Source organism: Lethenteron reissneri, chromosome 48, assembly GCF_015708825.2.
Source record: "Lethenteron reissneri isolate LAM-NWPU_2019-01 chromosome 48, ASM1570882v1, whole genome shotgun sequence".
Lineage (NCBI taxonomy): Eukaryota > Metazoa > Chordata > Hyperoartia > Petromyzontiformes > Petromyzontidae > Lethenteron > Lethenteron reissneri.
In genome coordinates this window covers 9,594,465-9,608,796 of record NC_083826.1, presented here as the reverse complement: position 1 = coordinate 9,608,796, position 14,332 = coordinate 9,594,465, and the positions used below count along the sequence as shown (strand labels likewise).

Sequence of the window (14,332 nt, the reverse complement as noted above, 5' to 3'; positions counted from 1 at the left end):
TGCGTGTCAACCACCCACACACTGCGTGTCAACCACCCACACACTGCGTGTCACCACCCACACACACTGCGTGTCAACCACCCACACACACTGCGTGTCAACCACCCACACACTGCGTGTCACCACCCACACACTGCGTGTCAACCACCCACACACTGCGTGTCAACCACCCACACACTGCGTGTCAACCACCCACACACTGCGTGTCACCACCCACACACTGCGTGTCAACCACCCACACACTGCGTGTCAACCACCCACACACTGCGTGTCAACCACCCACACACTGCGTGTCAACCACCCACACACTGCGTGTCACCACCCACACACACTGCGTGTCAACCACCCACACACACTGCGTGTCAACCACCCACACACTGCGTGTCAACCACCCACACACTGCGTGTCAACCACCCACACACTGCGTGTCAACCACCCACACACTGCGTGTCAACCACCCACACACTGCGTGTCAACCACCCACACACTGCGTGTCAACCACCCACACACTGCGTGTCACCACCCACACACTGCGTGTCAACCACCCACACACACTGCGTGTCAACCACCCACACACTGCGTGTCAACCACCCACACACTGCGTGTCACCACCCACACACTGCGTGTCAACCACCCACACACTGCGTGTCAACCACCCACACACTGCGTGTCAACCACCCACACACTGCGTGTCAACCACCCACACACACTGCGTGTCACCACCCACACACTGCGTGTCACCACCCACACACTGCGTGTCACCACCCACACACACTGCGTGTCAACCACCCACACACTGCGTGTCAACCACCCACACACTGCGTGTCACCACCCACACACACTGCGTGTCAACCACCCACACACACTGCGTGTCAACCACCCACACACTGCGTGTCAACCACCCACACACACTGCGTGTCAACCACCCACACACACTGCGTGTCAACCACCCACACACTGCGTGTCAACAACCCAGAGGGGTTAACGCCGCATTCCTGTGCAGGGGAATTGAGTTTTCACGGGGTCCATACGGCGAAAAGACGTTTGAATATGGGCAAAAAAATGTTTTGTATTACTTTATTATTTCCCTTCTATGTAACTTTACCGAATGAACCAAGAATATAAAAATATAAAAAATAATGCGTCTATGTGTTTGTGTTTCTCGCTTGTCATGGGACTTTGTAGGATTAATGTTGGGATTTATGTAGGCACGGTGTGGATTGGTCTGTAATAAGCTAGGCACTGATAATGGGTGGACAGGTTTGAGTAACAGAGAATACTTAACACAGACATAACGCCCGTCGCTTCCTATGTTTGTCTCTCCACACAAAATACAATTATGTGCTACGTATCCCACGTCCTTCCGATGGTATCATCTTCATACCTCCGATTAGCACGGTCGGCTAAGTAAGGTGCGAAAGAAGTTCAACATACATACATGACACACATCTCCTTTTATACGATGTTGTTGTATTAGAATAGAACTAGAAAGCCTCCTGACTGCCGAAGAGGCACCGAATGTCAAAACCGGTCCAGAGTTTGCTCTCGGTGAAACGAATAATGCTGACCAGGTTTTGTTTTTATAATAAGGTCACAACTTCACGGATCACTAATTTAAATCACTTGGCTCACAGCAACGCCCCACCGACGATTCGCCGTCAATCACCGCTGAATTGAACACAGTCTTCGATTGTGGTGACTAAATAATTACGAATCTTCAACTATAAATACACCCGGGGGGTCAGCTGACGACATCACTTCAAGCTGACAATGCCACGGCCACCCTCCCCATCATGCGGTGTTCATAGTAAAACAAAAATAACCAGTCGTCTTCTGGTGGCAACAACATGACCCCCAACTCGCAATTACCGCTCATCTGGCCGAGAGGGCATCAGAGACGCCCCCTTCCTGAGCTGCTGAGGTCGGTGCCGTACAAACAACACGAATTCGGCCCCGACTGGGAATAATCCACCCAGTTCCTAGCTCCAAGCGGTCGGCGAGATTGACGATCCACGACACCACCCACTTTATATTCTTGGTTCTTTCGGTAAAAAAAAAATTGAAACATTTTTGTTGGAATTTTTTTGTATTTTTTTATAAATATTTTTTTTTATTGTTTTATATTAATATTATTTTATTATTTCCCTTCTACGTGACTTTACCGAAAGAAGCAAGAATATGAATCCCTGCAGTCACGAAATCTTTAAATCAAAACCACCCACTTTGTTTGACTCTCCAGGCAAAGTCGCCCGCCTGTCCCGGGGGTCAATCTCCATCTCTCTTCTATGGCCACTGCCGTGGTTGACCCCCATCCCGTGAACTTGGTTCAGCGATTCCTCCATCCGTGTCGGGAGGGCTGCCTCTGGTCAAGAAACCCGACTGTCTCGTCGCAGCCCAAAGAGTCGAAACGTCGTCTCAAGTCCACCACAACAGCATGAGAGCGCTCAATGGAAGGGGGGAAATTAAAAGACTCCGTTTAAAAAGCCAATGCATATCCTACCAGAGCATGTGTTTTGTTTGCATGTTCACCACAAGTACGTGTGGTTAATGCAGACAGGATTCCTTGATAAAGGATTATGTTTGGTGGTTTAACATCTAAACATCGGTGTTCTTGCCAGGAAGGGTAAAATATATTGTTATATGTTGATACTGGTAAGAGAGTTCCTATATTAAAACTCTCTCGCTAGCCAGCAGCGTACAAAGTCTGGTGAAGTATGACACTGTGACTGAGGAAGCGACGATACAGGGAGTTGTGTTTGAGCAGATCCATATTCATCTCCGTGTATCTGTGTGTGTCTGTCTCCATGCCTCTCTGGTGTCCCTCTGTCTCACAACTGGAGGTCTCTCTCCGTGTGTTTTCTGTGTCTGCGTGTCTATGTGCGTCCCTGTGGATGTGTGTATCCTCCTGTCGACACGTTTGTCTCTACGTCTCCCCGTGTCTCCATCATGTATACGGGTTTTTCCTGTTTGTACACACAGTATGATTATACGAGTTTGCTGTTGTGTGCTTCAATGTGTCTGCCCCTACCTTTAACTTCAAGACTGGTTATAACTTCATATGTTTAAAAGTGTATCTGTATTCTCCTATCTCTGCACTATACACGAATTTCTGTCTCTCCATCCGCTGATTTATATTGACTTCATTGCTGTACAGTACAGAACTTTATTCTATTTATTTTTGCATTTGCGATGTTGGTGACCCAGGCCGCTCTTGCGAACCAGACTCTACCCCGGCCTCTCGAGTTATCGCCAAGTTCAACAAAATTAACTTCACCCCCCCCCCCCCGTCTTTCAATCTCTCGTGGACGTCTTAGTAGCCGAAACCATCTGTCTGTGCTTGGGGTCCAATACCCAATACCACAGCCGCCACCAACCACCACAACAAACACCACCCACGCGCCTTCCCTTCCCCATCGTCAAGTCAACTGCTGCAACTAAAAAAACCCATTCGCCACCAAGTGACAGTCACGTCACCTTACGGCGCCTGTGCCAGGCTAGGTGCACTTTAAAGCCACGTGAAGTGTCGCACGCCCGCTGGCAAGAGGACACGGGGCAGACCCAGCAGGTGCCACGGGGTCGACCGACTGAGATGACCGGCCCGATGCACCGCCTGCTGTTGCTGCCGCCACTTGACCACGCACACTCACGCACTCACCTGGGCCGTGCCGAGCGCCTGCAGCAACGGGTTGAGCGCGGCGGTCGGCGTGCGAACGAACGAAACGAACGAAACGACCGCACGACTCGACGATTGAATGAAAACTGGTGGCTCATCGCTCCCGCCGAACAGCTGATCACTTCCCGCCAAAACACCCCCCCCCCCACTGTCGTCTTCCTATTGGCTCGTTCAAACGCGGGCGACCGTTGAGCCACGCGGCGATTGGTCGGCGTGCACGTGACGTCAAGAGGTTGTGGCCACGCCCCCTCTCGCTCTCATCGATGGTCTACGGAGCCTGCGGTGTCGCAAACCCATAGCAGCTGTTATGCACGCTCGCTCACGGCTCTGCCTGATGAAGCTGGTTGTAATTACCGGCGAAACGTCGTACTCAGATTGTCAATGTTGTGGATTGGCTCTTCAACACACCAGTACACTACACTAGTGTGTAGTGTGTAGTGTATAGTGTAGTGTATAGTATACACTACACTATACACTACACACTAGTGCTGTGTTAGTATAGTACACTATACACTACACCAGGGGTCGGCAACCTACGGCTCCGGAGCCGCATGCGGCTCTTTACGGGCTGCTTCTTGACGATATGTACGTGAGTACAGTATATGTACTCAGATGCATTGCGGCTCTTGAAATACTGAATTTTGTACCGAATTGGAAAGAAATGGCTCTTCTTGTTATTTTGGTTGCCGACCCCTGTGCACTACACTATACACTAGTGCTGTACTAGTATAGTACACTACACACTACACTATACACTACACTATACACTAGTGCTGTACTAGTATAGTACACTATACACTAGTGCTGTACTAGTATAGTACACTATACACTACACTAAACACTACACACTAGTGCTGTACTAGTATAATACACTATACACTACACACTAGTGCTGTACTAGTATAGTACACTATACACTAGTGCTGTACTAGTATAGTACACTATACACTACACTATACACTACACACTAGTGCTGTACTAGTATAGTACACTATTATACACTACACTATACACTAGTGCTGTACTAGTATAGTACACTATACACTGCACTATACACTACACACTAGTGCTGTACTAGTATACTACACTATACACTACACTATACACTAGTGCTGTACTAGTATAATACACTATACACTACACACTAGTGCTGTACTAGTATAGTACACTACACACTACACTATACAGTGTATAGTGTAGTGTATAGTGTACTATACTAGTACAGCACTAGTGTATAGCAGAGGTGGGACAAAGTCATTGTTATGCAAGTCCAAGTCGAGTCTGAAGTCATCAAATTCATGACTCGAGTCTGACTCGAGTCCAAGTCACATGACTCGAGTCCACACCTCAGAGGTGGGACAAAGTCATTGTTATGCAAGTCCAAGTCGAGTCTGAAGTCATCAAATTCATGACTCGAGTCTGACTCGAGTCCAAGTCACATGACTCGAGTCCACACCTCTGCTATACACTACACGACACACTAGTGCTGTATTAGTATAGTACACTATACACTAGTGCTGTACTAGTATAGTACACTATACACTACACTATACACTACACACTAGTGCTGTACTAGTATAGTACACTATACACTACACTATTATACACTACACTATACACTAGTGCTGTACTAGTATAGTACACTATACACTGCACTATACACTACACACTAGTGCTGTACTAGTATACTACACTATACACTACACTATTATACAATACACACTAGTGATGTACTAGTATACTACACTATACACTACACTATACACTAGTGCTGTACTAGTATAGTACACTATACACTACACTATACACTAGTGCTGTACTAGTGACGAATTGGCACGTTCTGTTTACCTCACAAACCTTACTAGTTGGCTGTGTCGGGTGGTGGCGGCTTTAACGACACAATTATATATTTACTATCTAACGATACAACCTTTTTTTTTTATATTGGTCGCGAAAGCGTACGTCAGTTTAACACGTAGAGGCTTTCGCCACCGATATTATCCATAAGAGGTTGATTTTTGTCCGCCTGACGATGCTGGTTGTAATTACCGACGAATCGTCGTTACTGGAAGTGTAAATGTTGTGTGTTTACTCTCCAACACGCACCGGCGTTTGCACTCCCAGACGGCCGTGATCGCCTCCACGGGCTGTGCGATACATAATGTTCTACTTCACGTTGCGGACGTGCGAAGGGGTTGTAGCTGAGTTTATTCTTGTCGCTCTCTCGTTGTCGGCGAGTGTTCAATTCCGTCGTACGAATTGTATAGCGTTTGGGTTTCTGCGATTTAAAAGAAAACCGAAACGCGAAACACGTGCGGCTGTCGGGGCGACGCGGGGGTCCGTCTCGCTCGCCGTAGCCACGTGCCCCCACACCCCACCCCCCGTGACACTCTGACCTCTCAGCATCACTGGCGTCTGTCATCCAGCAGCAGCAACAACAACCACCACTACAACAACAACCTCTACAACAACAACAACAACCTCTACAACAACAACAACAAGCTCGTCTCTCACCATCTCCCAGCAGCACGTTCCGCGTAAGCCCGCGGGTCTGATGCGTTGCGCTGCGCGCTGCGTGTGTGTCAACGCGAGCTGATGTGTGTGTTGTGTGTTACGGGGGCTGCAGCTGGTGCGGGTGCATCTACCGGTCTTCTCAGTCAGCCGACCCATGGCACCTGCAGGGTCTGTCCCGAGACCTTCCTGCCTGTCAGCGAGCCTACAAAGATACTTCACGTGGCCTCAAAGTGCACCTAGCCTGGCACGGGCGCCGTTAGGTGACGTGACTGTCACTTGGTGGCGAATGTCGAGGGGTATTGGTCTGTGAGCGCGTGTAGGCCCGAAGATGAACGGCGATGCTCACTCGACCCAAACGACGTCCTTAATTGGTGTAATGCGAGCTTAATTAGACTGCCAAATCGATCGCCTTGTGCCGTCGGTGTTGGCTGCGCTGACGAGGCGAGGCAATGACGACGGTGGTTTGGTTGGTGTCAAGGCCGCCGGGTGGTTCCTGAACGAGCTAATGAATACATCATGCGAAGTTCAATTGATTTCTTTATTGTTTATTCGCTGGAATCAAGGCACGGCCCGTGACCGAATCACCATCCCCCCCCCCCCATCTCGATCTCTCCGAAGCTCGGAGGGAGAATGTTCGAGCCTGTGCCGGGGTGACCTGACCGCCGTGCACACATCAGAGATTCATTGGTGGTGGTGTTGTTGGTGTTGGTGGTGGTGTTTTGTTGGTGGTGGTGGTGTTGGTGGTGTTGTTGGTGGTGGTGGTGTTGGTGGTGGTGTTTTGTTGTTGGTGGTGGTGGTATTGGTTTTGTTGTTGGTGGTGGTGGTGTGTTGGTGGTGTTGGTGGTGGTGTGTTGTTGGTGGTGGTGTTTTGTTGGTGGTGGTGTTGGTGGTGGTGGTGTTGGTGGTGTTGTTGGTGGTGTTGTTGGTGGTGGTGTTGGTGGTGGTGTTGGTGGTGGTGTTTTGTTGTTGGTGGTGGTGGTGTTGGTTTTGTTGTTGGTGGTGGTGGTGTGTTGGTGGTGTTGTTGTTGGTGGTGTTGTTGGTGGTGGTGTTTTGTTGTTGGTGGTGGTGGTATTGGTTTTGTTGTTGGTGGTGGTGGTGTGTTGGTGGTGTTGGTGGTGGTGTGTTGTTGGTGGTGGTGTTTTGTTGGTGGTGGTGTTGGTGGTGGTGGTGTTGGTGGTGTTGTTGGTGGTGTTGTTGGTGGTGGTGTTGGTGGTGGTGTTGGTGGTGGTGTTTTGTTGTTGGTGGTGTTGGTTTTGTTGTTGGTGGTGGTGGTGTGTTGGTGGTGTTGTTGTTGGTGGTGTTGTTGGTGGTGGTGTTTTGTTGGTGGTGGTGGTGGTGTTGGTGGTGGTGCTCCGTTGGCAGTGGTTGCAACAGGCAAACACATTAAACGCGACTTGTGCGGTCGTAACAAAAGTACTCACACAACACATTTACTGTATATGTTAGTCCGTTTAACTCGTAGGCTTTCGCGAACAATATTAGCCATAATAGAGTTTTTTTGGGGTCCGAGTTAGATCGCGTAAATATGTGTCGTTAAACCCACCACCACCCGACAAAGCCAACTCTTAAGCTTTGTCGCGTAAACAAAACATGCCAATTCGTAACGAATTCGTAACGAATTGGCATGTACTAATAACGAATTGGCATGTACTAGAGATGAATTGGTATGTTCTATCTTAATTTTGGAGCTTTCGTGACTGCAGGAATTATTCTTTGGTTTTTTCGGTAAAGTCACGTATAAAAATAAAATAATAAATTAAATAATAGCATACGACGTTTCGATTGCAACACAAGCAATCATCATCAGGTATAATGAAATAGCGACATAGAATATAACCAGAAAACTATAGACAGACATATAAGCAGACAGATATCACCAAGATACATAGAGAGAGCAACCCAGGTACAGAGAGAGGTGATCGTCTCTGTGGGGTGGCCTTAAATAGACAGAGGGGGGCGGAGGCAGAGAGGGAGGGGGTAGGGAAAACATTTACATGTCAATGAGTACGAAGGGAGGGGAGTAAGGTAAGCAGGTAAGCAGGCTCCCTCTAAGCCTGCTTACCTCTAAGCCTGCTTACCTTACTCCCCTCCCTTCGTACTCATTGACATGTAAATGTTTTCCCTACCCCCTCCCTCTCTCTGCCTCCGCCCCCCTCTGTCAATTTAAGGCCACCCCACAGAGACGATCACCTCTCTCTGTACCTGGGTTGCTCTCTCTATGTATCTTGGTGATATCTGTCTGCTTATATGTCTGTCTATAGTTTTCTGGTTATATTCTATGTCGCTATTTCATTATACCTGATGATGATTGCTTGTGTTGTAATCGAAACGTCGTATGCTATTATTTAATTTATTATTTTATTTTTATACGTGACTTTACCGAAAAAAACCAAAGAATTGGTATGTTCTGTTTACGTGACAAACCTTACTAGTTGGTTGTGTCGGGTGGTGGCGGGTTTAACGACACACATTTACGCGATCTAACCCAAAAACAAACTTCTATTATGGAAAAAAATATAGGCGACGTTTCGGACGATGGCCCATCTTAACAAGCACTCTAGTGGCGACTTCTAAACACAACAATAACTGTTGCCTTACGACAAACGTCTCGCATGTTTTGAACAGGGCTTCGAAGGCGGTGTTATTGACGCACACAAAAAGACAAGTTGCTCTTAGAGTACGCGGAAGGGAGCCGCTGGGGTGCCTGGTTGGGCAAAGCGAGGAGGGTAAGCGCAGCAAAACCCATTGTTGCAATGTACTTCTATGATTCCAGCGCACGTATGGGCTCAGCGGCGCCTTCGACCCCGCACCTGACCTTCACGGCGAAGTATCGGGTCAATAACCAGCACGGCCTGCACGGTCAAGGGAGGCCCGTATTCCTGTACAGGGGAAATTGAGTTTTCAGGTCCATACGGCGTACAGCCGTTTCAATACGGGCACATTTTGTTTGTCTATTTGTTTGTGTTTCTCGTTTGTGATGGGACTTTGTAGGAGGAACTTTGAGATTTATAAGGGCACGGGGTGATCAATAAGATCTGAATTGGTCTGTAATGTGGTCGGTACTGATAAGGGGTTGACAGGTATGGCGTTCACGTGTATTGACTTAAAAAAACAAGGAAGGCCCACTGAAATATTTTGCAGAAGCGACCTGGTTATCACAAATGATAACTCAACGGAGTGGCTTATTTCGTGGAAATGTATAGCAGCCAAATGCTCTAAACGCGTGATTTTCATTCTAAATACGGAGAGAAAAACTGGAGGACTTGGAGGAAAATCCACGCGACCACGGGGAGAGAGAGAGACACCGCAAACTCCAAATACACAGCAGCAGGCGTCAGGGTCGGGATCATCGCCACCGCCACTTGGCCGCCATGTGCGTGCAGGGCAAAGCAGAGATGCCTATACAGAGTACAGTATAGCAAGTCGGTTACATTCACGCCACTTGTATAGCAGTGTGTGCGTGCTGTCCACAGTTGAGTGTAGTAATGTTCATTCGTGCTACCTTCGATGACTAAGTAATGCCAGTTTACAGTGCTTTGTTAATCTAATGATGGATGAAAGTGAGTTATTGAAGGGGATGGTGGAGGCAGGAAAGGTTGATGTGATGCCCGCCAGTGATGTTCGCCTGGAATCTAACTCAGGTGGCCAGGTTCATAGTGCAGTGCGCTAACCGCTGTGCCACCACTCCTCCCCCCAGAGGCCCATCTGTGCAAAAACATTAAATTGCCATTGATGATTGTTAACAAACTAAATAGCAAACATGCCGTCGGTATTTCACACTAATGGGAACAATGTGCACACAGCGCATGCATTGAAAGGGTCACCCCATTGGCCAAAAAGACACGTAAGCAGTAACTAACAGCGATAACGACATGGGTAATGAAAACCACGTGTTCGGAACGACTGTTCCACCCTTCCACTGTTACTCATTCTCCAGTCACTCCCCATCCCCAGACAGGATATCAACTGGGCTGTACAATTTTGCTATTTTGCCATACAAGCATCATTATCATCGCCACTAGAATGACTCGTGCGTTATCAAGTCACACTGGGTCCTTGGGGCTGCTGAGCAAGCAAAGTCGATGTTGTCATCTGGGTCAAACATTGGGAGGGAGGAGTCGTAGTTGAATTTAGCTTTTATTAAAAAAAAAGTTTTATCCCTGAAAAAAATTGATGACCTGCATCACCCCTTTCAAAAACATTTATATACACACTTTAACACATAGCAGGCTTTGTCAATCCACTGCTGGAACAAATCCGCCTCCGTGCTGTGTTGGTCATGGTGGTCGTTACCCCATACTTCACCTAGCTGAATTAAGAATGCGGATGGGTGAAGGGGTCCCACCCAGGACTGGTTTAGATATCACAGCCGCTGCCGACGTTAGCCGTGGCCAGATATAAAAAAACGCGGTTCGCCACGTTCAGAGCACCGTGCGTGCGAGCTGCTGTGCCGCTGTGCCGTTGTGCCGCTGCTGTGCCGCCGAGATTTTGCAGGACGCCCGCTCATCGGCGACGCGCGATCGTAACCCGAGCGGGGGGGGGGTCCATGTGTGTGTTCGACGACGCAGGGTGGGGCGGATCGCTGACCCGAAGCCCCGTTCCGCCACGCTGCTCCGAGCCCCTGCACTTCTCGCCATCCCACGGAACACGCAGCTCGGGGATAGAGAGCACCGTTAATCGAGGGCAGATTGGCGCAGCTCACGGAGAGAGTACAACAAGGAGGCTATGTTGCACAGATACACCTGTTAATGCGGTTCACACGGTGCACACGCAAGCTACCTAGCGCGGATGCACTGACCGCGCGGTGTATTCAATACACGGGCAAGATCCATTGTTGAAATACGTTATCGACGCAGTTCACACACCCATTGCAGTGGACATAGTTGACATGCATTGTTCACGTAATACGTGCACCCAATACAGGCAGCACACATAGCCGAGAAACATTGTTCAAGTGTTTGAGGTACATTGTATTGTACAACGTTTGTCATTGAGCGAATAGTTTATACACAAACAGCACAGACGTCTTCACGTAGCTCGGTTCCAAGCAGTGACTCATCTTGAATTTATATCAGGGATCGGCTGGCACCAAGACCGTAAGAAGTGGAGGCATTGGGTCGCTTGGCGCGTCAGTGGCACGGGACAGACTAAGCACGAAGTATCCACTCTAATCCACGCACACGCACGGCGCTCACCCCCGCAGTACGATTTGTCCAGGCGTCCGTTCTGAAGCACGCCTGAGCCCTCCCACTCTCGCGCCGCCGTAAGCCATGTCGTCGTCGTCGGTGGCGGCGGCTCTGGAGGCGGTGGTGGTGGTGGCGTGCGTCTGCCGCCTGCACCTGGCCTCGTGGGGGCCGCTCACGGCCTCGCTGCTCCTCCTCGCCGTGCAGACCTTCTACACGCAGCCCAAGTGGGGCCGCCTCATCGGCGCCTCCCCGACGCTCGGCGCCGCCTTCCGGCCCGGCTCGGCCTCGGCGTGCGGCCTGCTGGCGGGCGGCCTGGCCGTCCCGCTCGTCGCCGCGGCGCTGGCCCACCGCTGCGCCGGCACGGCCGCCAAGGCGGCGGCGGTATCGGCGGCGCTCTCATCGTCGCTGCTGCTGTCGCTCGCCTCGCTGGTGGGGCTGCTGCTCACACGGCCGCTCCCGCGTCGGACTTGCGCCGTCTACGTCGCCACCACCGCCCTGGCGGTCCACGCGCTGCGCGGCGGCGCCGGCGCCGACGGCGCCGCCGCGATCGCCGGCCTCCTCCTGGCATCGGCCGCCTTCCTGCTCCTGCTCTTGGTGGCGCTGCCCGGCAGCCTGTCGCTGGGCGAGGCGCTGGTGGTCGCCGAGGGGCTGGGCGCGCTGGCGCACTGCCTGGCGACGTGGACGGTGGCCTCGGGCGGCGGCGCCAAGCGGGATGAGCTGACGAGCGTGCTGCTCGTGGTGAGCGCCGGCGCCGTGGTCGCCGGCGCCATCTTCGGCCTCCTCTTCCGCTTCATGACGTCGAACCACCTGGCGCGCGCCGTCTACTTCTACGGCCTGTGCCTGGTGTTCGCGCTCGGCATCCTGCTGCCCTGGCTGCAGCACCTGTTCCACTCGGACCCCTTGCTCTGGCTCGCCGACTTCCTGAGCCGGCCGCGCGACCGCCGCTACACGATCGCCTACTGGGCCTTCCTGCTGGCGGGCGCCGTGGCGCTCGCGGCGGCGCTGGGCGGCGCGGCGTGGCCCGCGGGCGGCGCCCTGCCCCGCACGGCGGCGCGCAAGGCCTTCCACGCGTTCGCCGTGGCCGCCTTCCTGCCGGGCCTGGCGCGCGACCGCGCCCTGCTGCACCTCGCGTCCGTGGCGGCGGCGGCGGCGTTCCTGGGCCTCGAGTACGCTCGGGCCTTCGACGTGCGGCCGCTGGGCGGGATCCTGCGCGCGTCGCTGCCGGCGCTGGTGGACGAGCGCGACTCGGGCCCGCTCGTCCTCACCCACATCTACCTGCTGCTCGGCATGGCGCTGCCCCTGTGGCTCTCGTGGCCCGCCTGCTGCCCCCTGGCCGGCGCGGCCGTCGGCCTCCCGTCGCTGGCGCCGTACGCCGGCGTGCTGGCGCTGGGCGTGGGCGACGCGGTCGCTTCGGTGTTCGGCTCGGGCCTCGGATGCTGCCGCTGGCCCGGCACGAGCAAGACGGTGGAGGGGACGGCGGCGTCGGTGTTCGCGCAGGTGATGGTGCTGGCCGTGGTGGCGGTGGCGGACGGCGCCGTGCGGCTCGGGTCGGAGTACGCGTCGGTGCTCGTGTGCGTTACGCTCGCGGCCCTCCTCGAGGCCTTCACGGCGCAGATCGACAACCTCCTGCTGCCGCTGTACGCCTTCGCGTTGTTCCTCGCCTGAGCGACGACGGCGGTGCCACCGGCGGCAAGGTGAAGCGTGCCGAATCGGCTCGTCGTCATTTCTACCTCCCTCGTGTTTTCCGTCGGCAGCGCGTTTTCAGGTCGTGCCGCACATTCGGTATGACGCCGTGGTACGATCCGACAAACCGCGTCCCTACGGGGTGGTGGGGGTGGAGGGGGCGATTCGGCTCGCTAGACGTGAAATCCTATGCGTTGTTTCCCTCGCTAGAAGCTCACGGTCTGGCTTTTCATTCCCAGTGGCCCTTCCCGTACATGTGTGTGTGTGATGCAGGGAACGTACACACGGCTGCCTTGCATGCATGTGCTGTCTCGTCTGTTTCGGCCGTTTGTTTTCATGGCTACTATTCTTCTTAAAGAGATTACTTATATAATTTCACTTGGGGTCACACTGCCAGATGATTTTTTTTATCATATCGTGAAGGTTACCGCACAGCATTTTTGTCGTCGTATTTTACAATCTCATTTTTTTGGTCGAAAAAAATGAGTTTTGTTCAAATTACGTGAAAAGGGGGATAAGGATATTTATTTTCTGCAATAATTTTTTGGAGCGGCGACGTGTAGCGGGTCTGCTGCGCATTGCACTTCGACCGTGATATTCTAAGCGGTTCTCCCCCCCCCCCCCCCGCATTGACCAGCGCGTGGTGAAGTATGGTCACGCACACTTCACCCGTGACCAATGACACCATGAGGGGGGGGAGGGGGCATTGATACAAAAGTGGATCGACAAGAGGGCTGTGAAAGGAAATTGGGTGACACGGGTTAAGACGTACCTCCTACTTCCTGCACTAGAGAACCCGGTCTTTAAAATCAGTTTGCCGCCTGACCTCGTTTGCTCTAAAGTGGGCGCTGTGAGCCCGGAGACACCTGGTCGCCCAAAAGAGATCACTATCGTTGCACTCGAAAGCACTCGAGGTACGTAGCGGGGTGGTTCACGTCGATGCTCACGCCGGCCATGCGCGCCCAAATTGTGTGTAGGCGTGAGAGATATGATCCTCATGGCGGTAACCTGGGGTACCAAATAATTAAATATTTTATTTATGGGACACAATTTTTTCCAGGGGTGTACTTAACTCCGCGACTGGGGTATCAATCAATCTGAAATCAGTGTCACTCCGCGATGTCGAAACGCAGCGAGGACGATAGCGCTGAAACCCTGAGCGCTCGTACGCACCGTGGTGGTGCATCGTGTACAGCTCGTCGAGATGAGTCGATTGCCGCATCGCCGACCATCAACAGACTAAAAATGACTGCATCACGGACATTATGCGAGAGC

General features: G+C 52.0%; 2 protein-coding genes across 5 annotated transcripts in view; one reads left to right on the top strand and one right to left on the bottom strand.

The window, feature by feature from the left end:
• The window catches only part of LOC133354740 (outer dense fiber protein 2-like), a 36,320-nt gene extending 32,525 nt beyond the window's left edge, over nucleotides 1-3,795 (bottom strand). For 2 of the 3 annotated variants that reach the window (XM_061571806.1, XM_061571808.1), the window contains exon 1: nucleotides 3,656-3,795. The gene's annotated coding sequence lies outside the window, so the exon portion shown is untranslated. The remainder of the gene's footprint in view (nucleotides 1-3,655) is intronic. The other variant, XM_061571807.1, reaches the window with a different exon arrangement.
• A 2,273-nt stretch (nucleotides 3,796-6,068) lies between these two features.
• Nucleotides 6,069-14,303, top strand: DOLK (dolichol kinase). 2 transcript variants are annotated; one of them, XM_061571518.1, is made up of 3 exons: nucleotides 6,069-6,210; nucleotides 8,814-8,914; nucleotides 10,757-14,303. In XM_061571518.1, exon 3 carries the CDS (start codon nucleotides 11,459-11,461, stop codon nucleotides 13,037-13,039), a length of 1,581 nt encoding a protein of 526 aa, XP_061427502.1. In that variant the 5' UTR covers nucleotides 6,069-6,210; nucleotides 8,814-8,914; nucleotides 10,757-11,458; the 3' UTR covers nucleotides 13,040-14,303. The 2 variants fall into 2 exon arrangements, with proteins under 2 accessions (XP_061427502.1, XP_061427501.1); XM_061571517.1 differs by lacking the exon at nucleotides 8,814-8,914.
• The last annotated feature ends 29 nt before the right edge of the window (nucleotides 14,304-14,332 follow it).